Consider the following 27,798-nt stretch of genomic DNA (forward strand, 5'->3'; position numbering starts at 1 on the left):
TCCACCTTTGATTTCAATTTTACGCGCATATTCATAACCTTTCGATTACGATTAATAATTATCGGTTTCGCATACGAAGACGTATATTAAAAATGATTATTACGAATTCAGGTTACGTTTAACGTTGCTATTGTAGAGAATAAACGTATGTAACGCGTTTCCAAACGAATATAATTAACCTGTAATTAACCTTAAAGTAACCTGTACATCTTTCAGGTTAGCGATTTTGGTCGCTTTTTTGACATTTATGTATAATTTTATTGATATCAAATATGTTTTGAAAGGAATCGTAGAGATTAGGTTACTCTGTAATTAATAATATTATTAAAATTGTGTAATCGTTCAAAAAAAATAACACTGACTACACGAAGGTTGAATAATCAGGCGTGATATACGATATCCTCCAAGAGTGACCTCGATATTGCGATCAACAAGGAGAAATAAGTTTATTTACCAATGACTATTCATTTTTCTCACCAATTTGGATCGCAATTTATCTTTGTTTATGCTAGAGGGCGGCTTTGCAGTCCAAAATAGTATTCTAACGTTAGATAATGATATAAATTTGTTCCAAGTGAACGTTTAAATTTGATTTCGAAATTTAATTACGTATTTATTACGCGAATTATTCGACAAAGAATTTTCTAGAAATTCGAATCGTTTGCCGTTTAAAAATATAAATGATCCAATATCGTCCAATTGTTTATTAATGATTCGACACGTTGACTCAGCTTGCGAGGAGACTCACTTCTTGCAATTGTTTATCGCGAAGCTGTTCTAAAGATGCATGACTAATATCATGGGGTCGATCGATATTTTAAAAATTAAATTTAAAGAAGAACGATGAATAGAAAAGTCTCGATTTATAGCCTACATCACGCTATCGAAATACGGTTGATAATTGGAATATTCGATCGATGCACAAAATGTTGGAATACGAACTCGAGAGATTTACATTTGTCGAATATTCGATCCACCGAGGTAATCGAATGCAGAAAAATTGAAAACGTACAAGCCTCGGTTTAAAATAGTAGTCGAGGATGCGTAGGTTAATACAGATTTAACAAGAAAGGGAGGGGACTACTTTTTAATCGCGAAGAGCAATGTTCCACGTCTCGCGGCACCTGTCGCACTATGCGCGATGTAGTTTAGCGAGGCGGTGGATAGTGGGGATACAAGGCAGCACTGCCATTGGTCGAGTGAAAGGGGCGCGCGGTTGCTAAGCAACGGCAACACCGCGCGCGTCACCGGCCGGCGTAGCCGGTACGAAGCGTTCCTGGCAGCCTGGCACTGTGGCGGAAAATTGCGCAGAACGAGGTTGTCTCTCGTCGGGTGCGAACGCGTTACGGTTTATAATAGATACGCGGTAGGATAGAAACACCGAGGCTTTTTTTTCTTCGACCCTTTGATTGTTCGATCACGTAGAGGAAATTTATTAGACCGTTGTTTTCCGTGCATTTTCGAAACAAGTAAGAGCGAACAGGAAAAGCCGTAACTCGCGTAGTCGTGGGAACAGAGAGAAAGTAATCGAGAAGAAAAATGGCAGAGGACAAGAACGAGACGAGCCCGAGCGCAGAGGGTGAAAAGTCACCGCAGGAAGCGGCACCGGCTGAGAAGCAAGAAAAAGAAGAACCGACAGAAAGCAAAGAGGAACAGAAGAAAGTTGAGGAGAATGGCGACGGTGAGAAACCCAAGGAGAATGGCGAGGAGAAACCCACGCCAGAGCCGAAGGACATGCGGGCGATAGTACTGAACGGTTTCGGCGGACTGAAAAGTGTCAAGGCTCTCAGGAAGCCTGAGCCCTCCCTCGGCGAGGGAGAAGTCCTTATTCGAGTCAAAGCATGGTAAGTAATTCGCTATCCTTGTTTGTTGTTGGGTCGAATGATCCAGTAGTTTCTCGTTGTTCGAAACGATTTTTACTCTCCCAGCTGTTGAATACAACAAAGGGGAAGTATCGGTATTGATCAAGATTTCACGCCCTCTAGTTTTTTTTTTTTTTTTTTTTATACTTTTTCATATTTTCATATGACCTGCAGAAATGCAAACGAATAGTAATTTATTGGAAAACTATCGAATTTTATTATACATTCCGAATAAACTAATATCGAGAAAATACTGCGACATCGTTATCAAGTTTTTCAAAGTGACACCCATTTCGAAATCAATGAATTCTAACCGTCGCGTGAAACAAGTGACAGCCATATTACCGATCTCCTTGTTCTTCCGGTACATATCGTTGGGCACTTAATAATTCTCGAAACGATTAGTTTTGTCTGAAATGTTATTTATCGGTGAAATCAAGTCGGAAAGAAACTTAGTAAATTGAAATTTTAAATATTTCAAGTAAAGATATTTAATATTAATCCTTTTAACCGAGATATTCAAAATTTCCAAACTTTGTACTTGGCATAATTTGCTTCTACATATTTGCCTTGACGTTTTTCATCGACTTTGTATGGAATTGCGTATCGTTAAAATTAATAATCGATTCGTAAGGCAAATCGAAACGATTCGAAACTCGCACGCTTGTAGAGGTAGCACGATCTGGTTCGATTATCCGTTATTCGTTACGACGAAGGTGAATCGCCGCGAAGAAAATAAATAGAAAATACAGCGGGGTTCCGACCCGAGCAAACAGACCGTTACAACACCATTGCATCTTTGAAATTTAAGGCGTGGTATCTCTCTTACGAGATCCACGGTAATTAACATTTTATTTTCTACGTTACGGGACGGATGAGTAATTTTATAACGGACACTGGACATGTTTCAATAACAGCATTATATGCTTTTATTTAAATAAATGCATAAAATCCGCGGTCTAGTTATAAGCCTACTCGTCGAATCTCGCCCTTTCACTCTGCTCCGATACAATTCGCGCAATTCTTTCTCGCTTCGATATTTATCGTGACACGCGATATGCGCGTTCAATAGGCAATTGCATTGATGGAATACTCATCCATCCGTTTAATGTCCGTACATGCGTTTGCAGGTACGCAAAACAAAGTTTGATAAGCCTAGCGCGAAGTACGCTTATTGTTGAGCGTTCGTGCGTATGTTTTCGACGTATCGGCCGATGCCGACGGTAACATGAGTTTAGATTGCGTCTGTATGTATATGCACGCATGTAAAAGTTAATCGAATAGAATTAAAGTGTTATTATGACCATGGATATACATATATGTATACTATATGTATATGTATTATATTACGTCGGAAGTTCCTGAGCTTCGGTAAACCACATCTGATGGCTCTACGCGCAACGTCCATTAATTCAGATGTGGGAAAAAGGATTATTAGGTAGACGGGCATGCCATTAATGCATGTACCTTCAATGATATTAGTGATAGCTTTATTTAGTGCATTATATTAATACGCCATGCCGTTCGATAATACGACGTGGTGAATTTTGCTATCTCTGGTTTTCAGATATTTCAATATATAAATTTAACTGTACGAACTTTAATAGAGAAGAAATTTTGTTTATTGTTATGTACTCTTACCATCGAGCTGAGACTAAGGTTATCTATCGATTCACGGAGATTATTAGTTGTACATTTTTCTACATAGCTAAAACCTAATAGCTTCAGTATTGAAAAATTACTATAAATCCATGGATAAATCAAAGCTCTACAGTTTACAGTATTCGTAGAAGACAGACCTTTTGTCCGATGGTACAGTGAAGGTTAGCATTCTTCGATTTGAATTCGAAAAATTCACAGTTCTAGGTATACGGTTTTTTTTTTGTGGAGAGGTCTCGCGCGTCTATCCCAAGAGAACTTTTTTCTTTTCTCTCTCTCTCGCTCTCTCTCTCCTTGTGAAGTGACCGGGCTACGAGTAGATAGAGAGAGAAAACGTGTACCGGGGGAGCATCGAATTCGCCAAAGGCGTGCGGACCTTTTCACGCGTGAGTCACGTTTCATAAAAGCGATTGGGATTGATGAGAAAATAGCCCCCATAGAAAGATATCACGCTGCCAATGCTGGCTCGAATGAATTTGTCTGCACGACTACAGAGGCGTTCGTTACGCTGGCACCCCTGCTTCTATACGCGACGCGCCCAAGAGAAGTGCCCTGCACCGACGCAGACATTACCCAGCGGGCACTCTGACCGATTCAATTGTCGTTTGAACATTTTTGCCGACGCGAATTAACAACTTTCTTCCTTTTTTCCCCTGTTTACTCTCGCGTCTTTAACTATTCCCTTTCTGCAGTACAGAGGGGCCCTCGATCTAACGCTTTTTAGTAGTTTGTACAATTTGTACAAGTTTCATTGACTAAATTTTGTAATATTCTAAAATATTCGGAAGAATGATCAATGTTCGCGACGGGTATTTTAGGGTAGGGTTTGTAGGTAATCGAGAATTACAAATAGAGATATACGGATATTTCCTTGAGTCGTGAACATAAGATACGTATATAGAGAAATCTCGTTTGAGCGTATAAATAAAAATAAACGTTGCATAACTCACCGTCGCGACGGGGGCTGAAGATTTATTCGAGTTGGAATTGCTGTCGATAACAGACGGGAAAAATTGCGGGAAGAGTAAAAGACAATACCGAGTACACTTCTCGAGCAAAAATACACAATTAGTTAGTGAAACGTAGAAAGTTGTCGGTGCATGGGAGGTTCGAATGTCACGGGGTACGTAAAATTTATTAACGGAATAATGCTGAATATTTTGGTAAAAGTTGTGTTAATTGCGCGCTCGTTCCACACGAAGAGGCAATATCCTTTCCCTGTCTCCCGTTTTCGGAGAATCGATAACGTGCCGAAGGAACTTTTATCGTCCGTCGTCTTCCCTTTTTCTTTTCTACTTTCCAAGTATTTTAGTTTTAAGTTTCACCGTCGTAGATCGCCGATATCTCGCGGTAAAAACAGATTTTAGTTATCGTGTGCTTGTGTAGTGTCCGTTAACGTCGGCGAAAGTTCCAGAAACACTATCGGACCTCACGGTAAACACAGCGAGCTCATTTTGTTTTGTTTACGTCGCTATAGTTGCTGGTAATAGAAGCGAAACTCTCAAGAAGTGGTAATTAACGATTGAAGGTTTTGGGATATTCTCAACTTGTTGATATTGAAATATGGCAATTGCTGAAAGCGTTACATACATGTATCGATAATACGATGACTCGTGCGTAAGTGTCGCTAGGTTGATAACCAGCCGACGTGTACGGAACAGGAGACGTGAAATTCTTCGATATTTCTCGTCTTTTCTCTTTGCTACGAATTATGAAACGGTCACAACCAGTGGAATACTTTTACTTTGCTGCTTCGATGACTCATCATCGACTCAAGTCATCAAGGGTCGCGTGTCGAAGGGATAGGTCGCGACACGTGTAGAACAGAAATTTACTTCCAAGTTCTTGTTTCCATCCGTGATCCTATTTTTCGTTGACAAATCATTTCCGACTAATCTTACCTCGTTTACTTACGTAACGATTCGTGCGTATAAAGAATTAGCGTCGTTTTTACGGTGAACGGCGCGAAGGGAATCGGTATAACGCGATAATTCATCCGCGTGCTTTTCTAAGATGCAATTTTCCACGCTGTGGCCACATGGTTCGCGCGCGCTCACGTTCCAGACAGGTTGTGTGTCACAAGTGAAGCGTGTGATTCTTGATATCCCAACGCTGCCGCATCTGTGGGAGATCACAAAGTGGAACAACCGTTTTCCAGACGTAGCAAAATTGTTATTTAGTTTATTCCCAGGCGAAAATTTGTAATTTTTTTATGAAAACTGGAAAAATATTTCCCTTTATCAGCCGAAGATTGAGGGACTTGTTAACTAATCCATGGAACTTATGGCACACAAAGTATTTTATTAGATAGAATTTCAAAAAGTTAGATTCTATTTGTTGTTTGCAAAAATAAATAATAATGTTAAAATGAGAAGGGGTGTTAGAGGTTTATATTAGATCGAACCGTTAAACTGATTTTCGAGATTATCTAAAAAAGGTTCGAATGTTGCTAAGCGAGATGGTAGCAGATGTCTGGCAGGGAAAGTGTTATTTTTATACCGATACCTATAGGATGCCGTTGTGCGCATCTTGTAGAGAAAAATTGGTAGTAAAATCCCTGATCTGAAATGGGCCTTGCACCGAGCAGAGATTACGGTATATCGGCTGTTGAATGGTATCCGTTCAGTTTCCCATAGCCGCGATATTAAGACCTCGTTAACGCGATAAACCCGTCCAGTCGGATATATGTATAATGCTGCCTTTCATTAAGCACACTGAAAGGTTGCGTGGTAAACTTGAGACACTAATGCCCGAATATCCCGCCGAGCTTCCTACGTGTAATCCAGAATGCATTCCAGTGCACTGTTCTGTGCGAGCCGGTTTATTTTAATAGCGATGTAGTATCTCCATTTTTCTAAATATCGAGATATCAAAGACTTTTTTTCATAAAAATGACATCTTCAACAATTTTCATCTATTCCTGTACATAAAGTAAAGCACGCACGATTAGTATATATGTATATATATATTTTTTTTTTCAAGTATAACGCCCTCTTCGTGAATGTAATCTAAGGTGACGGTAGAAGAAATTGCGGAAATACATTTGTAGACTTTGGTATTGGGGAGGTCAAGGTATATTTGCTCGACTCGTATTCAAATATTAGATCAGTAAATATTGGGTATACGTACATCTGATAATTCTCTCGAAACGCACACACTCGCTTGTAATTCGAAAGTCATCCTATATCATTTTTTTGTTCTCCCTTGTAGAATAATTTTGATAACGTAACCTTTCATAGCAAATACATTTTCGATGTAACCACGATTTAACGACCCGAGATATCTAGTTAATATTCGGATGTGAAATATCAGTCCCCCACAAGCGTCGGGATGGAAATCAATTTGAAACTCGCGTTTGCTAAATCAGTTTAAAATCGCACTTGCTTGTTCCACGAGCGGATTACAGTAAGAGGATTAGAGCGTGTAGTTTTCCCGCTGTAAATCTATTATTTAAAATTTACGCCACGATCGAAGGGCTAGAGACATTCTAGCGTACTTGTAGTTTGTTAGTTGTACGTGCGTTAATCTGAATATTAGGTGTAGAAATTAATTTTGCGGCTCTACGTTTAAATTGTTCGTGTGACTGTAGACGAAAATATAATATTTCAAATATTTACTCGTTATTTTGTTGAGATAAATTACCATTGAAAAATTGAAAAATTCTTAGTTTCTCACTTTCTAGTGCAAACAAGCGATAATGAGAAACAGTCGCAATTTGAGGTGATTCACCTCGAATGTACCTGTGTGTACGCACCGATAGATCCATGAGATGTCCGTATTGATCGAACCACACCCGTATTTTCTACACCCCCTACCTCTCTCACACGTACGCGAATACACACGTACGTGCGTGCGCACGAAATTCATGGAACACCGTGAAAACCACCATGATAGTTGAACGCCACCTTTCGCACTGGATTTCTCGAGAATTCGGTAAATCCTCCCTCGAACGCTTTTACCTTCCTCGGGGTCGTTCTTGTACGGGATCTTCTTCGTTGTTTGCTCTTCGATATCCGGTAACTCGAATTTTTTTTCTTACGGCATTCTATTAAATTTATTTACATTGTTTAAGCAAAGCTATCACGATATTTGTAAAAAATAAAGTCCTGAACTTTTAAACATTCGGTCATGAGATTTCCACGATGTATCAGTTTAAACTTCTCCGACATGTACAATATTTTTTTACGACTCGTGGAAAGCTAACGAAACTACTTTTTATTTTTTTTTATTTTTTGTAACACATCTAGTCTAGAATAATTAGTATACATAATCTGGTTAATTGATCGTGTAAAATGGTTAGGTTTTTAAATAAATAGCAATGAAATTATCGCGGCAGTGGTATTTGCAGAAAAACTTGCAACGAAAGGAAAGTATGTTGAGAAACGCATTCCACGCGTACATCTTGTTCATGGATGGCTATTATGCTACCCGTTCTGCTAATTAGTGATAGACGATACTATCTCTTGTTTAAAGTAATCAAAGCGCGCTTTCAGTTCCCTAAACTCTTAACGTTGAATATCTTGGTTAGCGTTGCGCGGCATATTCGTTGTACGTTCACCGAGTGGAAGTAAAGTTGCGTAACTGTATATCGAGGAAGTTGAATTTGTTCAAATATTTCGAATAAAGTTTAAAAGAAAAACTGACAAATTCCTCGGTACATTCGAAGCTATTCGAACAAATTTTGGCTGTTTTGAATGTGGAAACACTTTAGCTTTAGTTCCTGAATTAAGAGTAGACTTTTAGTAGACCCCCCTGAAGGTTCGTTGACTATGATTTGACAAACATTGCGCTAAGAGGCTCGAGAAGATAACGCGAGTCGAGTTACATCAACAATAGTTGATAAGAATAAAATACACAGCACCGACAGAGTTTGATTTGAATAATAATAGATAACGATTGGAGACTCTATAGAACGATTGATCGATTTGTAACGTCTAGTTCAAAGAGCAATTTTTCAAATATGAGCTTGGTTACGATAACTTCCTTCCGCGTGGTTCGGAAAGTAAAAATACGCAGTCGTAAGAGAGGCAGTGAACCGCGAGATGAAAGCGTTATTTTAATTGAAACGAGAGAAACTCCTGCATTACCGTGTAGGAATAATCGCGTCCTATATTTTAGTTTTCCTTTTGGTCGATAAATCCGCAGCGTTTCCATTGCGTAGAATTGATTCCCAGTCTTTGCTAAAACGACCAAGTCCAACGCGTATCTATTTTATATACAACCGTATCTTTTGGAGAGAGGAGAAAGAACATTATTTATCGATAGAAATTTTGGTTCGGTAGTTTTACCGATGATAGTAAGAGTGTCACGGTGAGCAGGCAGAGTTGCCTGAAAGTACAACGTAAAATGTTTCTTGCGGTCAAACAGAGGCGACACTTCTGTTGACATTCCGCTATCGGCACTCGTGAGTCACAAAAACAATAACAGCTCGCGTTTGGACCCCGCAGCTGTTACCGTTTCAATTCTTCTTGCCTACATCTGGTCGGTCATGTACCGGGTGTCCTCGTACGTCACAACTCGCTGGAAAGTTTCCAAAGTAAGTATCGCAGCGAAAGTATACCCTCCTCAAATATCTTTGTTACACAAATCGATTCGAACGCTGCCAACGATGCATAATACGTTAGCGTACGTAGTTTAATATCAGGTATAATTAATCATATTATTTATAAAGGAAACTTTATTATTGCTATAAATTGATAGCTTTTACCTTTCAACTACTATCGTTATTATTTATAAAGGAAACTTTATAAATAATAACGATAGTAGTTGAAAGGTAAAAGCTATCAATTACACAGGTTCGGAGGTTAAGCGTAATTCGTAACTAATATCGTTTAATGGAAGTGGCGGCTTAATGGATACGTTAATTTTCGACACCTATCGTATCGACTTTATCGCATCCACGATCACAGAAGAGTAAGTGTCCCATGTAATTAGACGTAACGTGGCGTGCTTATACGTGATTTATTATGGTCGTACACAATATGCTCGCTCTCACCTTTGCTCGTACTTGTCTCGCAAAATGCTTCATAACATTTCGACAATGTTTTTTTTTTTTATACATATAGTTACGACCTTTCATGTTCGTGTTGGTGTATTTTTAAATTTGAACTGCTGTAAGCAAATGAAAACTACGATTTCCAATAACGGTACCCTTCGTATTTTCTTATCGATATTGTTAAGGTATCGCGTTACCTTCGTACTCGTTAGAACACGGTATGCGTACTCGCAAGAGAATCTGGACCTAAAAACGTTCGAGTTTCGGCCCTATAAGAGTTCGTCACTCTGTAACCGTGTCGTTGATGGACAGTATCCTTCCGTTAGAGATTTAAGGTGGCTGCACACTGTTCCAACACTGTTCCAATCTACCCTAATACCCCCTGTTTCGTTAGACGTCAGCGCGTACATTTCCATCGAACGAGAGAAGTCGTTGCAACGCGCTCGCGTTAACGTATTAGAATAATGTACATCTGGTTTTTAATTGCGTTACTGGAAAGAAAGTGGCGTGCTTATGTCTTAAGATGGTGTTGACGTGTCGTCTAATCGGATTTGTCGAATCGGATTCCTTTATTTGTCGTGTGCGACTACCGTGTGTACTTGATCATTTTGACGAATTTTTTTGTTCTTATCCTGCGTGTAACTTAAAATTCAACGATCGGGTAATATTCAGAATGATAGGAAGGGAGGGGAAAAAAGCAAGGCCCATCCTCCCCTGTCATTGGAGTCATCGATAACTTAGCAGATGTGCAGCGTTAGGCGCAGGGATATTCGGTGTTGGGAGGATCTATTTAAAGGAATCAATCGTTGAAGAGGAAGTAGTCGCAATAGGGATTGATGGAGAGTCCTCTGTTAGCGGGGGAAGATGTAAGCAGCTGTGACACTCGGTAGGTCCCTAGTTTCGCAGGAGCACTGGCCACGTAGATCCAATAGAAACGAAATTTAACATGCTAATCATTTTGTAACTTAAATATTGCACATTTTTGTTTTCTTTTTTTCGCTATTTCCTACGGTGTGCCAATAATGTTGTGACTCACTGTAGAGCAACTTGTAAAAGTGCGGTTGGTCGCATCGAGGCCGATAAAAAGCAACAAAGAGCTCCTATATCGGTATTCTCGCCCCGTTTCAAAACAATTGATAACACCGCGGTGACGCGGGGTCATCTATCGTGCAAAATAATTACCGCCTGCCTCGTATATTTTCTCTGTCGTCCCAGCCTCGTGTTTTTCCATTCTTTCACGTTGACCTTCGTGGAATCGAAGGATTTCTTAGCAACAAAGCATTTCTGTACTCTAGATTTGAAAAAGTATTTGAAACAATCGAGACTTCAACTTGCGAACTTGCTAGCAAAATACACTTGGGATCTCCAAGTTTTTCTGTACGCGAACACATATGTTGCGTAGATGGTTCAGAAACTTCTATGGAAGTCTTAAGCGCGATAATTGAGGGTAATGCGTTTCTACTCAGAAGCATATTAATTATCTCGAGTCGAGGTCGTCCCAAAGTCCCACAGCGATGAGTTAAGAAACGGGAAACACCATGACGCCGAGCACCTAATTTAACGCAAAGTGTCAGGAGTACAGAAATTCCTCGTAGGCCCTGAAATTGAATTATCTCGCATTCCTGAGGAGTAACAGATAGCGCTTTCTTCAATTTATATACGTTGTATCTTGACTCGAACTAGAGTCATAAACGTACGAAACTAAAGACACGGAATTAATTTCTACTCTTCGATATTAAATGTCTCGAGTATTGTTAACGGGGGTTAGAAGTCGATCGAAAAAAACCCGATAATCGAGAGTGGCATCTCCATTCAACCATGAGAAGGTCTAATTACGTCGTGCTGTACGTAAGTATACGAGGAGTGGATATTTATTTATAGACGTTGTAGACGCGGGACAAGGCCCGGCGTGTCTCTTCGGTTAAAAGATAAATGACGGTTGGAAAGAAATGATCCCTGGCGGAAAGGCCACGTCGAATCGATTCGAGCAAGGGTTTTTAATTCTCGGGTGCCAGAGTGTCGGGCTTTTTTCAACAGAAACGGTCTCCATCAACGTTACACGCATTTTTCGCGACCGATACGCAGGAATTGCCGCAACTAGTGTCGCCAGACAACCGGAGGGAGGCTCTATGAAGTTTTGCTTCGAGCTCAATCAACGACCGCCTCGATATATCGTGTCACGCGAGATTCGTGCATGTTGATTTCCCAGTGCGGGTTATAGTTTCACAGGCGCCTCGATGTCTTCTGTGACGATCGATCGATGGGGGCCACGCTGTTGCAGGTACACCTATCCGGTCGCCATCACCTAACAACGCGTAATAGCAATTGAAACGACGCCGACGCCGACGCCGACGCCGACGCCGACGCTGACGGTGACGCTGCTTTTGAATCGCTAATCCGTCTTTCTTTTCTACTTTCCCTTTCCCTTCTCTGTTTAAGGTGTAAAGTGCGTTACAAAATTATATAAATGTTTCTCGAGAACATCGAGAGCCTTCGAGCGAAGCAATCTTAGCGACACACCTATCCAAGTGCCTATCCTGTCCTATCCTAAATTATCCAAGTCGTTTTCAATGTTTCAGGCTACCCAAGGTATTCGAGTTACAATTCTCGGGTTCGAATAATCGAGTCCTCGGTCCGTTTTTTCCGAGTACTCGGACTCCATACCCCACCCCCTACTTTACGTTCTCTTCTTTTTTTGTTTTCACGAAACTCGTGTTCTCTCTTCTCCTACCTTTGTTTCGACCTTTTGCTTCCTTTTACATCTCCCTCGCTCCCGTTTTTTTTATTTTACTTTTTGCCCCCTCCCCCCTCCCCAACCCATTCGTCCCAGTGTCTCTCGCGCGTTCGGGTTATCCCCTTTTATTCGCGCACATGGTGTGTGCGCAATGACGGATCCAGTCTCATCGGGGCCCCAGACCAATCGAATCCATTTTCTGATACGATCAAGCAAATCCATTTACATTATGCTTGCGTTTGTAAGCATTTTGCTTTATTTGTTTTATACAGCACTTTCCACTAGCTATAAATTTGTAGAATGCAAGTTTGAAATGAAATCATGAGAAAAAATAGTGGAGCTGTTTACAGATCTCAGGCGTGAAAAATCTCCTCATATGGTTCTGAATGGTGGTTGAATCGAAAAGTCGAAACAAATAAGGCGCCCTCGAGAATCCCCATCTATGGGGTCTCGAAGCTGAAGCTTTACGGCGAAGTGTTCGGCCCTGTGTGTGCGTGACCCTGGGGTGCGTCGTTGCATGTCGTCCACGATAGTCGGTCGTTCTTTCTACCGTGCAATTGGTCGCTGCCAAGAAATGGAGAAAATTATTCCCCTCAATTCCGCGCAATTTAAAGGAATTAAGCGATAGCGTAGCAAACCTCACGTTAACGGGACCCTGTAACTTCGCCAAACCTTTTGCTTCCTCGTCCCTCTTTGCTGAGAACTCGGGTTGCATTCGACTAGACTTAACGTTGGAAAGAAAACGATTTTCTACGTTTCGATCTTTTTATTCTTTCAAATAGATCTAAAACCTTTATTTTTTATCGGGATAAATTGGTTCAACTGAATTCTAGTCAGATAACGCGAACGGAAACTATTCCCAAGCAACTCATCGCGATACTCCGTAACAAAGTGGACGCTTCTGTCCGTTGCAACCGGGTTTCTCAAATATTTGCAGAGTATTTGTCAGCCATTGGTTCTCCAGCGACACTGCCGTGTTATTTCCGACGGCGAAAACGTAAAAATGCGCGCGAAACATCCCGTTAGAAATTCGCGTTAAGGAGTCAAATAAGGCCACGACCGTTAGGGTGAGGAGATGGTCCAGTTGAAAAAAGCTACCAATCCCACCATCCCGAATTCAAATCCGCGTTCTCCTACTTTTCCTTTATACTCCTTTTTATTGATAACGTTTATTTTATCCACACCTGTTCTATCATATCGAATCAAGGAAAATGAAATTGTAAAAAAACGCGAGTCCCAGTGCAGAGATCATCGAGGTCGGTGGTTCGTCGATCGAAAGCGACGAACGATAAATCACGGCGAATGTAATGGCCGATTAAGTGTCTTCCACGTGAATGAAAATGTTCCTTGACACGCGATCGGCGTTAGATCACATACGAGTTATCCGGTTGCCGGCGATAGTGGCAAATGGGTCGAGGCGTTGGACTGAATTTCATTACGCTGAATCAAACACACCGCGGTCGGTCGTTTAGCGTTTTCCATCCGGTTGGCCCCCCTACTTGCGTGCTACAGTTTAACGAAATTAAATAATAAACTTAATAATTTACAGACGGGTACCAAACGTCGAACAATGATCGTCGGTAGCCCTAGGCATTCAAGTGTCTCATAACTCAAACTGATCAACTCTTTTCTCTCTCTCTCTCTCTCTCTCTCTCTCTCTCTCTCTCTCTCTCTCTTCCCGTGAAATAAAGAGTAGAGGTTCGAATGATTCAAGAGAGAATGTAAATGCTATAGAATGTAGAGGGGTTCTTTTATAATCCTCTTAACATTCAAATAGAATTTACGGTCTGGTATCTCCGTCGGTGGAAACCTTTTTCTCCCAAAGTGTGGAATGAGATTGAAGCGTTCCCAGCTAACTTTATTTCGACTCGAAGCAATGGATGTTTGCCGGGCCAATACTCGTACATTGGTTTCCTCGAAGTAGCATTTCTCTAAAGAATTTTTCCAGTTGAATATTCCATAAAATAATAGAAGCGGACAAAGTGCATTCTATCTGGAAATAATGACTAATTTTAAATTCCTGATCTAATCGTTTCATCGTAAACAATTTTCCCATTTTTCGCCACATTCTCGACCCTTGGAATAGCGAGATCCCAGGAGCGCCATTGTTCCTCCCTCACCGAGCTTGATATCATTTCTCTTCCACCACCTGCATTCTTTAGTACCTACTTAAAACCAAACTGGTTTTTCGCAAGTACAGTTAGCACTCGTTTGCAACGACGTTTTCCATGCGATTATCATACGTAGTCTCTGTGATTCCACTGTGTTAGCCTCCGTAACCTTCGATGGTGCACGTACAGCATTTACTTCCTGTGATAAAACGCTCGCTGGAACGAGTATGCGCTTTCTTTCTCTCCGTCGCGTCGGCGTCGCACAGTAACTTGTTTCGATACCGCGGCAAACAACCACGAATCGCAATAAACATTAAGAAAGAGTCGCAATGCGAGACCACCCGAGCGCTCAGGATGATTTCTGTAACCGAAGTCGTCCTGGCGCAAAATTGATTTTCTCGAAGACGAAGAACGTGTTCGGGGTGCGGTAGTTTTCGCAGCGGGATGTGTGCAAAGAGCCTCGTCGGATTCGATGCACATCGTCCAGTGGGGTTTCTTTTCGATGCTTTCTCTTTTCGTGGTATGTTGACGACAAAAATGTGCTCACCTACCGTGTCTGCAACCTGAGAAGCAACTCTTGCAGTAACCTGTAAGAAAGTAGCAAGCAGGTGTGCTACTTCGGTACGAATGCACGTTTGCGCCGCTGAAAGAATCGAGTCTGACTTCTTCGGCGAAAACCCCTATTACCTATATGTATATCAACGCGATAAAACAGCGTCAATTATTCGAGATAGTTAGGTAGCCGTGTTTTCGCGAAATCCATTAAATCTGCGCCGAAGTGAAACGTAACTCGCGCCGATTGCCATTTCCTCGCCGTCTGCCGATAAATCCAGCAACCGTGGAATTATTGCGTTTCACCGTTGATTCCCTGCATTCAATCCCTTTTCGTCGACGAACTTCTGGCCGAACGTTATTATGGCGAGGCTCTTCGCAAATGACGTCGAAACAATGCGCGTCGCTTCTGTCGATATCTGTTGGAAAGGAACTTGTTGCAGCGACGAAACGTTGGGAAGAGCGTCGATAGAATTGTCCGTCCGTTAATCGAACGCGATGCTTTTTTCCCCCCCCTAAGAGCCATCGAATTTCACGACAATTGATTCGTTAAAAGTTTCTTCGATGAGGATCGATGCACGAGGAAAACTTTTGTGGAGTTGTAAGAAAAGGGAGCGCGAGCGAATTGAATTTATTTCGATGTAAAACGAAGGAAAAAGTACACGTAGATGATTCACGAATTCATGATTCATGTCTATTCATGGAATAATAAATATACGAAGCTGTGTCTCGTAGGAATTGCATTTAAACAAAAATGAAGTTGATCTCCATATCTCCTTTCGTATATCTGACTGCGAAAATAATACTGATTCAGACCCCTGTAAAGTATTTTTATCACCGTATGTAAATGAGTTATTCAGGTGGCCCGTCTCAAGTGCCGTGTAAGTGCAGGGTGATGCACTTATTGTTAGAGGTGCATCCCAACATGTGGGACCCAGTTGAGGGGTGAGGGTTAGAAAAACAATGAAAAAGGTGCATATAAAAATATCAAGTTAACGATACCCGTCGTCGTGCCATTGGATGTTTAATGTTTCTCAACCTTGCGCCAAGTTCTCTCGGTGCAGTGATTCATTGCGGTAGTCGGTAACAGGATATTACGCTCGTGTCACAAAGCATCGATAAAACTTAACGATACATCTCTCTGTGGAAAACACGCTGAGAGAACGGAACTGATAGCCAGCGTTCGTAAAAGCAGTGTTTGCGTTACGAGTGGAGCCGATGGCACGCTCCCAGTGGATACATCTGTATGGCAGCCAGAGAAAAATGAAAGAGACGAAAAGCAGCTGCATAAAGACAAAAGCACAAAATTAGACCAGATTCAGGCCTAACGGTACTCGAAAACATCGAGATATAATAAAAAGTGTAATACAAAACCAATTTCTACCTAAACAGTTGATATTTGTCGCTAATTACTTGGTAATCGACGCGACGCCGACGCGACGTAAAACAGATAGAAAAGAAAAGAACAATCGAAGCATCCAGCAACAATCTCAGCTTCGAAGATGCATCGTCCTCGCCTCGAAACTTTTTCCTAAAATGTTTGGGGCACAAAAAACCCCCCTATCCCCCTCGACGATTTTAGCTCGAATCCGAGGCTTGAGCATTCCCAGCAAAAGTGTTACGAATGCTTATCGTAAAAGACGAAAATAGACCCCCGTGAAGGGGGGGACAGATTTTCATGGTTCCGGTCTCGCGGCGGAAAGTATGGCGAATGATTGCGGCCCTAACAGAGGGAGAACAGAGTTAGAGAGGGAGAGGTAGAGTCACGCGTGAATGCACGCACGTGAGGCGAGAGACGCGTGTGTGCATATAGGTTCGTGAAAGAGGGGGCTGAAATAGAACGTTCGCAGAGTCCACGCGACGCCTGCGTTTCTCCTCTCGTATAAATACACGTGTGCGGTTACCTTCGAGGTTCCTACCCTGACTGACAGACGGAGGGTACGACGAGGCGCCACGACGCCTAGACCGACGCCTGGCGTCGCACGCAACGCGACGTTCGACCGTGAAACGCTTTATCGGAGCTTTCTTGCTCTGACGCTGTTGTGTATACTTATATATATATATCTTCCTGGAAAAAAAAACTGGCCGACGCTACTTACGAATATTTTATCCCCATCGATTGCTGGGGGCCTTTTCCAGAGTTGGGCAGGACAGAACAGATAAAAGTTCGAGTAATAAGTCAGGGACGAATGGAAGGACGTCACTCTGGAGGAAAATTGAAATAGAACGAACAACTTTTGGATCTCGCAGAGTCGAATGGAATTATTTGTTGTTTGTTTATGTTATCGTTTGGCAAGGAAAGTGATTGTAGTTTATCATCCATTTTCACGACGCAATGATCCAGGACCCCAAGTTATACTACAAAGCCACCCCTCCACTTTGGAATTTGTTATTCAATGTTACTGTGTCGAGAACAAAACTAGACCAACCCAGATCGTTATTTTTCGCTCGATGCCCTTACATTGTCTCGAAAAGAGAATCTGACCAACCCATACCATTACTTAACGAGGCAGATTTGGGTTGGCCTAGGCTCGTTTTCAAGACGATACCAAAGAACGAACAAGAATTTTTCTATACCATCTCCCTCTTTGCGTTCCTTACGGCTGTTAGAAAAGCCCTTTTTGATCTAATCGTGGCGAAACACACCGATGCCGTCCATTAAAACTGGACAGGCGTATCTTCTCTATTCATCCGATAACCGCGATCGTCGTGCACATAATTATTCCATGGCATGCGTACCGATAATTTATTCGTTTGTCGCAAGGCATTAAGAAATAATAAGCCTGTTAAGCGGGGGAGTGTTTTATCGATCATTTTCGCATCGCCAACTTTCACCGAGCAGGAAAGTTTTGTCTCGTACACGATACTCGAATAAAAATTCACATTTTGCTCTTTAAGGGAGCATTATACAAGAGAATTAATTGATAGTACTAGTACGTAGGTTTCATCTGTACTTTATCCAAACGTGTTTGTCTGTTTCCAGTGGACTAAACTTTCAAGATCTGATGGCCAGACAGGGTGCTATCGATTCCCCGCCGAAAACTCCTTTTATTATGGGGTCCGAGTGCGCAGGTGACATCGAGCAGGTCGGCGAGGGCGTGGAGAATTTTAAAGTAAGTAAACGAACACGTTGAACCTTCCTAAAAGATATACTTGCTGCGACAAGTGGAATCTTAGAATGTCTTTCTTCTCGCAGTTCTTAGTAGAACTTGGTTCGCCTCTTTACGGACGAATCTAGGAAGAATTGATTTAACTTTCTATTCGATCACTTTCCATTCATTCCACATAAATAATTTGCTAAAACGTGTACTTAAAATTGATTGGAAGCAATAACCATCGACGATGAAGATACAACCTACCGCGATGAAAGAATACTCCACCCTCTCTTGGCTACAATTTGCATTTATTATCATGTCAAACGGCTGCTCTTTGCGTCTCGTCTGCCCGCTACTTTAGCGGTGCATGTTTTACGGAATCGTTAGTCTACACACCGCACGAAACAGAATGTCTAATCATCTTCTTTGCGACGACCGTTTAATTTCCTTTCTCTTTCGACGAAGCAAATACATTTTTTTACAAATGTACAAGCATGCAAGAAGCCCTCTTCAAAAATCCTAAACATCCACGTTCGCCGAATACTTTCTTCCGCGTCGAAAAAAGAATCGTATAGCCCCCGTCCCAGTTTCCAAAAAAGCACTCCGCCGGGTAGATAATCCCACAGAGGAGAGAACAGGTCCCACGCAGTGAAGGAAACGAAAAGAATCGAATGGTCATCTCTGCATAGCGACGCGACAATGCTAAGAACTCGAAGGGAAGGTCTTCGAGGGGCGCGTCCTTCCCTCGCGTTCGAGGCAACTCGAATGTTCCATCTTCAGCGGAGAAAGCACACGGTTGAAAAGCTTTTGGCTACGTTAGCACGCCTCTCTACCCCCACCCCCCCTCCTCCTCATCCTCCTTTCTTCGTGGTCGGTCGTTTACACGTGCTGCTCGGATATCTGACCCTATGCCTCAAACCTGCCCTCGCTCCCTCCCCCTCGTGACCTCGAGGAGTTTCGCGAGTCGCGAAAATAGACCACCCCGAGCGAACGTCGGAGAAGAGGATCGTTTTTCCGTCGGCGTCTTCGAGTCACGGACACGGAAAAGTACCGTGGGACTCCGCCATCGTGGAAAGATTATTGGGTGAAAAATTCAAGGACGAGAATAAACGTTAGAACGGAAATTCGTTACAGAGGGGTAGCTTACCGATAACTTGTGAGCTGTGCCTCTTTTCGTTGGCAAGTCGATGCCAAGAGAAGGTTTAAATCTGTTCTCGCTTCAGCGTTATTCGTTCTGTTAAGTTGCAGCAGGTTGCGGATATCGATGCAATTATCCTTCCATCCCCAGCATTGTATGTTTCTTTAAAATAGCGATTTTAAAATACCGAGTAGTTTGCTAAATGTGCAATGCACGGTGGAAAACGACGAAGGCGTTTGTAACACAGGAAACATTTGGCTACTTATTTTTCAGGTGGGCGATCGAGTGGTCGCGCTTCCTGATCACAAAGCGTGGGCGGAGCTCGTTTCAGTGCCGGCGACGTCCGTTTTCGCACTGCCTTCAGGAATGAGCTACCTCGATGCCGCAGCGATCACTATGAACTACACCGTTGCTAACATTCTGCTTTTCGAGCTGGCCAACCTGGCACCTGGAAAGAGTCTTTTGCTTCACAGCGCCGGCGGCGGAGTGGTAAGTTCCTTGTCCATTTGACTCGTTATCGCGGATACAAGGCCCGAGATGGGTTTCTATGAATGCGTTTCATTTTTCTACGATGCTCGAGTGGCCACCACCCTGCCTCGACGCCTATTTATTGGACAAAAATTACCCTTGGTTAGAAAAAACAAAAAAAAATGAATGAGTCAGAGAATTTATACTTTTCCATAGAAAATGAGCTCATTAGTGAATAATAGTCTGGGGAAACGCAACGGAGATAAGCGTTATCGATCAAATACTTGGATGACTCATCGCCAACAGACTGTTGGCTGTCCAAACAGTTGCGCGCTTGGGAAATATTCGTACACCAGGTATACGAAATTAAGTGTCCCTCGATCTTAGATAGCGTTCATTTCTTTTCTCGAGCTGGGAATCCTAGAATCCTGGGGGAATTTCTAGGGATTCCTGCGGGGAGATAGCTGGGATTCTTTCGAGCAGGGTAATTAGATGATAGACCACGATGTTATCTCGATCCTCTGGTAATGGGATCCTAATACATCCGAACATTAAATGCGCTCATGCGCCAAGTCCTGGTTTACGGAAGGGGTAGCCTTTTATTTACCACCCGTAGCTCTAACGCGATAGACTGCCAGCGAGTCTGGCCGATACCGAAACAATGCTGGAAGCGGATTACAGAACTACTCTCGTCGGATTCCTCCAGAGAATAATGCGAGGGTGTCTCTTGGTTGCGCGGTTGAGGAAAGCTAGGATGAAAACGATATGTTCGTAATAGCGGTATCGTTGGAAGATTGTTTCATCATCTAGAAAAAGGGAGGCGTTTTAAAGAATACAGTCAGAATTGGACACTGTATGTTTACATGTTAGTTTACACACACAAAAAGATAAGAATAATAGTAATAAACAATAGTAAAAGTTTCAATGTCGAGCACCGGCCGACATACGGCTGTTAAGGGTTGAGGGGTCCTCGAAAAGGGTCGAGAGCGAAGGAGGAAGGAAATACTGGCGTGGAAAAACGAGGAAAGTTGCTAACAATCGAACGGCGAACGACCGTGATGTACCGGTTCGAGGTTACTGCCCCGCGTAAAAGTCGCCTGCAAGTCATCTGTGGAGGCTGGCCTGTCTCTCTCGATTCTCAATGTCGTCGAAGGAGAAGGCAACGACTGGAGGAGAAGAACGTCGGGATCAATACGGCTCAACAGGTTAGACTCGAAGTTAACTACATCGCCCTCGCCGTAGCCCTGTACCATGGAAGTTGAGACGACCAAATCTGCGGGGGATGCTGATGGCGAACAGGGAGAGCGGGAGAGGGATGGAGAATACAGAGGGGGTTGCGAGGGTTGCCAGGCAACCCTTCGTTCTCTCATCGACCACCGTGTCACGGGCCGCGCCCGTCTGAGACCATACCACCACCACCACGTGTACCATTCCACCCTTAAGCTCCGTTCACACGGCCAGCTTAATTCGATTTCGCGTCTCCGGCTTCTGGACAGAGGAGACTATTGCTATTCAAGGGTGTTGTTTACCCAGCGACTAATTGAAAGGACTCGCAATACCGTTGAACGTTACACTGGATAGTTTAGATTGTGAAAAACACTTTAATACGTTGTTAAGAAGGAAGATAGATCAATATATTTGGAGTTAACCGTTACATACTGTTGTATGTATTTTATTTTAAATACAAAGACGAAATTATTAACTAACAGAAAGGATTGTGTGTATATTATTGTTACGGAATGTCTCTTGTTCGTAGAGACATTGTAAAAGACTAAATTGGATCACATTACACACATCGAGATGATAAATAATCAACATCGTTAACATCGTTCTGAAATATGAATTGGGTGGGTATGAATGTCATCGACAAGCATCTTAACGCGTTACCCGATTCGAAGACGAAAACTTTACATGTTTGGCAAAATAACGCGAACATATAGTACGTATATTTTCGTATACACGGAATCTGGATTCCAGAATTGTTATTCAGGAAGCTGGCTAGCGAGCAATTAAACACATACTCGCGAGGATTCCATTGTCCTCGAGTTGGCTGAACTCACAGCAGCGTGCACACGGGTCGGGGCATCACCGAAGAAATTTTGGTAGACGCGACCCTCTCGTTCCTGCCATAGTTTCGATGCACATTTCGTTCGGCTTCGGATAATTTGCATTGTTTTGCCTCGTAAGTTTGGGAAATTCAGAGATACAGAAAAAGAATTTAACCTTGAGAAGTATCTCATACTTCAAAATATATCTGATCTTCTAGATGGTATAGATGCTATGTAGATCGTTCATATTTTGTACAATTTTTTCTGCACATTTTCATACATTTACTCGTATTTTTTGTAAGCCTGTTTCTCGCACAAAAGAAGATACATTTTGTCAGTGTCGTAATTGCAACGTAGCTTTACGCGTTAACCGTTTCAAGTCTTACCGTGTCGCGCGAAATAATTAGATTGGATCCAAAGTAAAAATTTCGTAGCTTCTAATTTTGAAATTACTCGTCGCGCATTGTCCACCGACTTGTCCAGATAGCGGCATTCGTAATCATCGGTTCAAGATACGGACGGAAAATATGCAAGAATGTATTTCCCCTAGCTAGCTGAAAATCCATCTCGATGGCCCCTTTTATGACGTACAATTTCGAGCGGCTTCTTAACATTCTGGCCCGTCCGTTCTCTTCCCCTTTTTGCTACCTCTTGTCCCTTTTTTCTGCCTTAAATTCTTGTGCCTCTTCCCCGGGGCCACGGGATTGGCCGTGTTATTGGGTATCGAATTCTCTCGACAACGAACGCAGGCAGACAGAAGAGCGGTCAGCTCGATTCTCGGAAATAATGAATGCTGCTTCTGTTGAAAATCTTCTGGCAGCTTACCGCTCAATTTTTACCCCTCTCGATGCGCGAACGATCTTGCTCCAAAAATAAAGTCTTCTGTGCTCCAACGCTTAGTCGTCTGTGAGAATTTGTACGATTTAAGCTTTTAAAAGTATACAAAATGTTTGGGAATATTTCAAGGATCGCAGGTGATATGGTCCACCAGCAGTTTGGAATCAAAGGAGCATCGTTACCTGTCCCATATCAAATTCATATTAATCGCTCCTCTTTCTCTCTCTCTGTATTAGGGTCAGGCAGTGGTCCAGCTCGCCAAGACCGTGAAAGACGTGACCATCTTCGGTGTATGCAGTAAATCGAAACATGAGGCCCTAAAGGCTGCCGGCACTATCGACCACCTCTTGGAACGCGGCACGGATTACTGCAACGAAGTCAGGAAGTACGTGCGAAACAACACCAGTGATAGATTTAACATGTTAAAAAGCAAAATCCAACCCTTTCTGGGAAAACAGATTTGAATTTGTATAAGAATCAATCGAGAATCGTTTAATCGACTGGTGTCGTTAAAGTGTCTCTTCACGTATTTCGATTTTATCACAGGATCTCCCCTGAGGGCGTGGATATAGTTCTCGATTGCCTGTGCGGCGAGGAATGCAACAAGGGATACGCGTTGCTGAAACCTATGGGGAAATACATCCTGTACGGATCTAGTAACGTCGTCACTGGCGAGACAAAGAGCTTCTTCTCGGCTGCGCGATCGGTACGTGATGGATACCTCTACTTTATTGTTCCTCACCCCTTAAGGGGTTAGCCCATTTTGTTGTGCTTAAACGGTGCTTCATAGTTTTACGAATAAAACGCAGTTAGTCCTGATTAAGAATTCAAAGTATCGTAGATTTTAGAGTAGATATTTTCAACCCTTAACTAACCTTTAAACTCTACAACTTAATATCAGAGATACGTTTCCCAACCTTTCAACTGTACGTACAATTGAATTGGATTTTCAGTGGTGGCAGGTAGACAAAGTGTCGCCCATAAAGCTCTTCGACGAGAACAAGACGCTCTCGGGGCTGAATCTTCGCCACCTGATGTACCAGCACGGCAGCCATGCGTTTGTACGCCGAGCAGTGGATCGTGTATTCAGCTTGTGGAACGAGGGCAAGATAAAGCCTGTGGTGGACTCGACGTGGGCCTTGGAGGACGTACCGGAAGCCATGCAGAAGATGCACGATCGCAAGAACATCGGCAAGATCGTTCTGGACCCGAGTTTAGAGCCGAAGCCGAAGCCTGCGACGCCCGCCAAGGGAAAAACGAAGGACAAGAAGGCGGCCAATCAGGAGGAGAAGAAAGCGTCGAGCGTAGAATCGGAGGAGGGCGAGAAGAAGAAGGAGCCGGAGTTGACAAACGGAACGTCCGAAGATAAATCCGACAGCGGTAATTAAAAAACTAGAAATGTAACTAAACAATGTACTTTAACGTATCACCAAGAGGCAAACAGCAGTCGACCTATTGAACCTTGTCGAACCTTGTTTCTTTGCTTGCAGATTCCAAAGAGAAAGAATCGAGCTGAATTAGCGGCGGTAGCTGATTCGATTGTGCGTATATATATACATATAAATATATATATATATATAAATATATATAAATATAAATATATATATATATATAAGGCAAGAAGCAAAACTGGTATCCCACAAAGATCTAGAATTTTCAGATAAGTACTACTTCATTATTAAGAGGGTCATCTACGATTGTTGCCGCACGGGAAAGCCGAATTTGATCCAACAATTGATTATATAACGATCTCGGAAAAATCGCAGATGACGAACTTCATCTTCTTCTTAAAGAAACAAAAATAGCAAACAGAAATGAGAATCGAGCGATGCTTTACACAGGTTAAATTGAATAATTTAACGAATTGTCTGGTTTCATCCGGGATGTCGAATTAGCTCCAGAATCGTTTGCATGCTTCTGTTCCCTTCCCATCTGTTTGCTGCGCTGAGAGTTCGAGGGAATCGTAAGTAAAAGTGGTGGAAAAAGAATTAAAAAGAAAAAAAAAGAGTAAAAACGTGAAAAAAACAAAACGAATAAAAATAAAATTTAAAAAAAAAAGACAACAATCATCCCTCGTGTGCGAACAAGAGGGAAACAAAGATACAAACAAACGACAACCAAATACAAATATCAATTTCGACGCGGTCCACAGTAGTTTACAGAATATAAAAGAACTATTATTTTTATTTTTTCACACTGACCAAAACGAATTGATTTCACATAGAACGAACGCTTGTTGCACACCAGACTCGTTGGGCGGTCTGATAAAAGATAACATTGCGGTTGGCCTTTTTTCTGACGTGTGTTTCCACGCTTTTCGTCTAACAGACTACTCGTACTTATCGAAAATATTGAAAGTAAAGAAGAAGAAACAAGAACATTGCGAAATACCGCCCAACGATCCTGCGCTGGCCAGCTAATCGCTACTTTATCTACTCGCATTGACTACTATTCGCTGCTGCGATACATATATATGCAGTAACATTTTACACTACTATAATAGTACCATTTATTGTAATTTAATAGAATATGGTAATCTAATTGAGCTTTGAGGATGGGAATTGCGTAGAGAAAGAAAGAGAGCGAGAGAATGCTGCCCGCCTGAAAGCTGAAAGGAAAAGTGACTGCGTAGTACTTCTTTTACGCGTGTCTCTCTTCTTTTTTATCGACTTTGATTTTTTTTTATTAACGAATATTGTCGCGAAACGCTATATTATTATAGCTTCGAAGTTTTAACGATAGTCAAATTTAGAGACGTTAAGGCACTATCTTTGTACCAAGATTCTTTGTATTATTTTTAGATATACTTGTTCTTAAATTCTGTAAAGTCGACAAAAGTACTCAATCCTATGATTGGTATGCACCTTTAAAAAAAAATGAAATCTACAACTTTTGCAACGATTTACCAACAACGCATGTCCGTTACTTGTGCGTACTTTTTACCATCTTACATAGAAAAACAAGAGTAGCGTTACTTGGAACGACTTTTTAAAAATATTTTACCCTTTTGACGACGATTCTATCAGACTGACACCTCAAATACAATCTCCACTCGAAGTTGTCCCAAGAATCGAGAATCTTTTCGTAACCAGTACCTTCTAACGGTAGAATGAACGATGGGACAATGTCTCAGTTTACGTGAAATCGAGTACCGATATTTTTCGACGTATGATTGTGACTATCGAGAAACCATTTTGTAAACAATCTTTTTAATCTATATACAGTCGAGCGGTGATCTGAACGATTGCATAAGAGAGGTACGTTAACGCAATTGATTTGTTGAACGAATGTTCTAATGGTGTTGAGAGAACGAAAAAAAAAAGTTAACGACGGATAATGCCGATCCTCGTCGTCTCATTTTAGGTGAAATTCGAGATTTTACCGCAATCGACGAAATGACGAGAAAGATTTAATGGAAAAAAAAAAAGAAAATACGGAAACGGAAGAAAGAAATGGCTCGGAAAAGAGCGCGTTGATGCAGAGTGAAATGCATATCTCTCCGAAACGGTTGGAACAATTTTTATGTAGCGCGGATTCTGTTAGAATTTGATACTAGCTCTGTATACCAATATATCTATATTATAAAAGATCACTATAACGAGAAGTTGCGGACGAGGGGGAGCTATACATATTATATATATAAATATAAATATAAATAAATGAGTAAATAATTAAAGTAAGTCGACAACTTCTGTCGTCTTCGTGAGTCGTTGTTGGCCGACGCGTAAAAAAAAAGGTGTAAGAACTATAAGATTTATTAACTATATATTAACTACTACTACTATTACTACTACTACTACTACTACTACTACTACTACTACTACTGCCGTATCGAGTCTCTCAATCCAACAGTACACGAGTACTTGTATCGCATCAAGAACGTTATATCAATTTTCTGTAAACAAGAAGAAAAGAAAAAAGAAAATGGCAACATAGAAATCGTAGGCGAATAGATAAACTCCGTGGAGAAATGATCGACTGTGGCTACATATTTTGAGACATTTTTTAAACGCGTATGAGTACAGGCTAAAGTAAATTAAGTTCGAAACGACACAAGTTTCCTCCTCGCGAGGAACACGGTACACTTTTATTCATATAAAACGCGACGATAAACACATCATACTGTATATTTTATGTAAGGCTTTAAATGTTTCATCAAATAACTCTATTATATTATAATATATCTATATATTTGTATCGATCGTTTTCCCTATCCTGATCATTGGTTTAGGTCCGGAATTTTGTATCAGCGTCCTAGAATATCTGTAGTTAATGCTCGGCGTCGATGGACCTTTGCAACATCTTTTAACCCTTTACAGTCTGGAATCGGTCTTGCCCTTCTATGGCAACTGTTTTACCAGAATATATTCTATCGTACTGCTTTTATAGACGCACATATACAGGGTGTTCGCGTCGTTACTGATCGACACTTTTGGAAATGAATGGCATAAGAAAGACATGGAAGTTACGCTCTTTGTTTTTTATAAGGGATACTACTACAGCGTGAAATCGATTATCGACTCTTAAACAAACGCATTCCTTATACAAAATTAATCCTAAATTATTCCAGTTATTTCGATGAAAGGTTTTAAGCGACAACAACGCAAACACCTTCCTCGTATATTATGGCAACAGAAACATAGAATAAAGGAAAACTGTTCAGTTGTCCGTGGACAGGACTGCTTTAAATTGTTTAAACTGTTCGTTTCACAGGAGACAAAATCTCGCAGAATTGCTGAAGTCAGCAGCTCGTTGTAAAATAATACAATGATCATTTTTCAGTCCCAACAGTTGGGTCTTAGTTACAGACACGTACCTTTGAATCTTTAAATCTTGCTCAGAGCGCTAGCGTTATTCTCGAACCATTTTACGTGTAATCGAGGAAACTCAATCTGTGTTCTCTAACACTTTTTGTATTCATTTCCAAAATTACAAATACCTCCTGAAGCGAGATCAATGGGTAGAATTGCGGAGATCGGTTTATTCACTTTTAAGAGACCTGTTTGATACGTTTAGCTCATGAATATGCGCTCCAAGCGAACCCTCGTCTTCAAAAATGAGCATAGATCATACTGCGCAGTCTTTGTCCTAATGTGATTGCACTTGATCGAAAATTGTAACCACTATAATTTATTCTGCAACTTTTTTTAAGTAATTGGACCGTATCGCAAATGGGAGATTTCTACACGTTTTATTATGCAACCGCAATTAGGCTACGATTCAACCAAGGGTTCACCAAGAGTAGGACCAATAATATCATTCCGTAACAAAGGACGTACCATTTTGTTTCATTTTTCTA

The 27,798-nt window shown here is 41.6% G+C and overlaps 1 protein-coding gene across 1 annotated transcript; it reads left to right on the forward strand.

Moving 5' to 3' along the window:
• Positions 1-1,279: 1,279 nt before the first annotated feature.
• Positions 1,280-26,688, forward strand: LOC128872904 (synaptic vesicle membrane protein VAT-1 homolog-like). Its single transcript, XM_054116067.1, has 7 exons — positions 1,280-1,844; positions 17,897-18,026; positions 19,420-19,635; positions 22,736-22,884; positions 23,046-23,205; positions 23,453-23,879; positions 23,990-26,688. The coding sequence occupies exons 1-7, from the start codon at positions 1,540-1,542 to the stop codon at positions 24,013-24,015; spliced, it is 1,413 nt and encodes a 470-aa protein (XP_053972042.1). The 5' UTR covers positions 1,280-1,539; the 3' UTR covers positions 24,016-26,688.
• Positions 26,689-27,798: the final 1,110 nt, after the last annotated feature.

Source organism: Hylaeus volcanicus, chromosome 2, assembly GCF_026283585.1.
Source record: "Hylaeus volcanicus isolate JK05 chromosome 2, UHH_iyHylVolc1.0_haploid, whole genome shotgun sequence".
Classification (NCBI taxonomy): domain Eukaryota; kingdom Metazoa; phylum Arthropoda; class Insecta; order Hymenoptera; family Colletidae; genus Hylaeus; species Hylaeus volcanicus.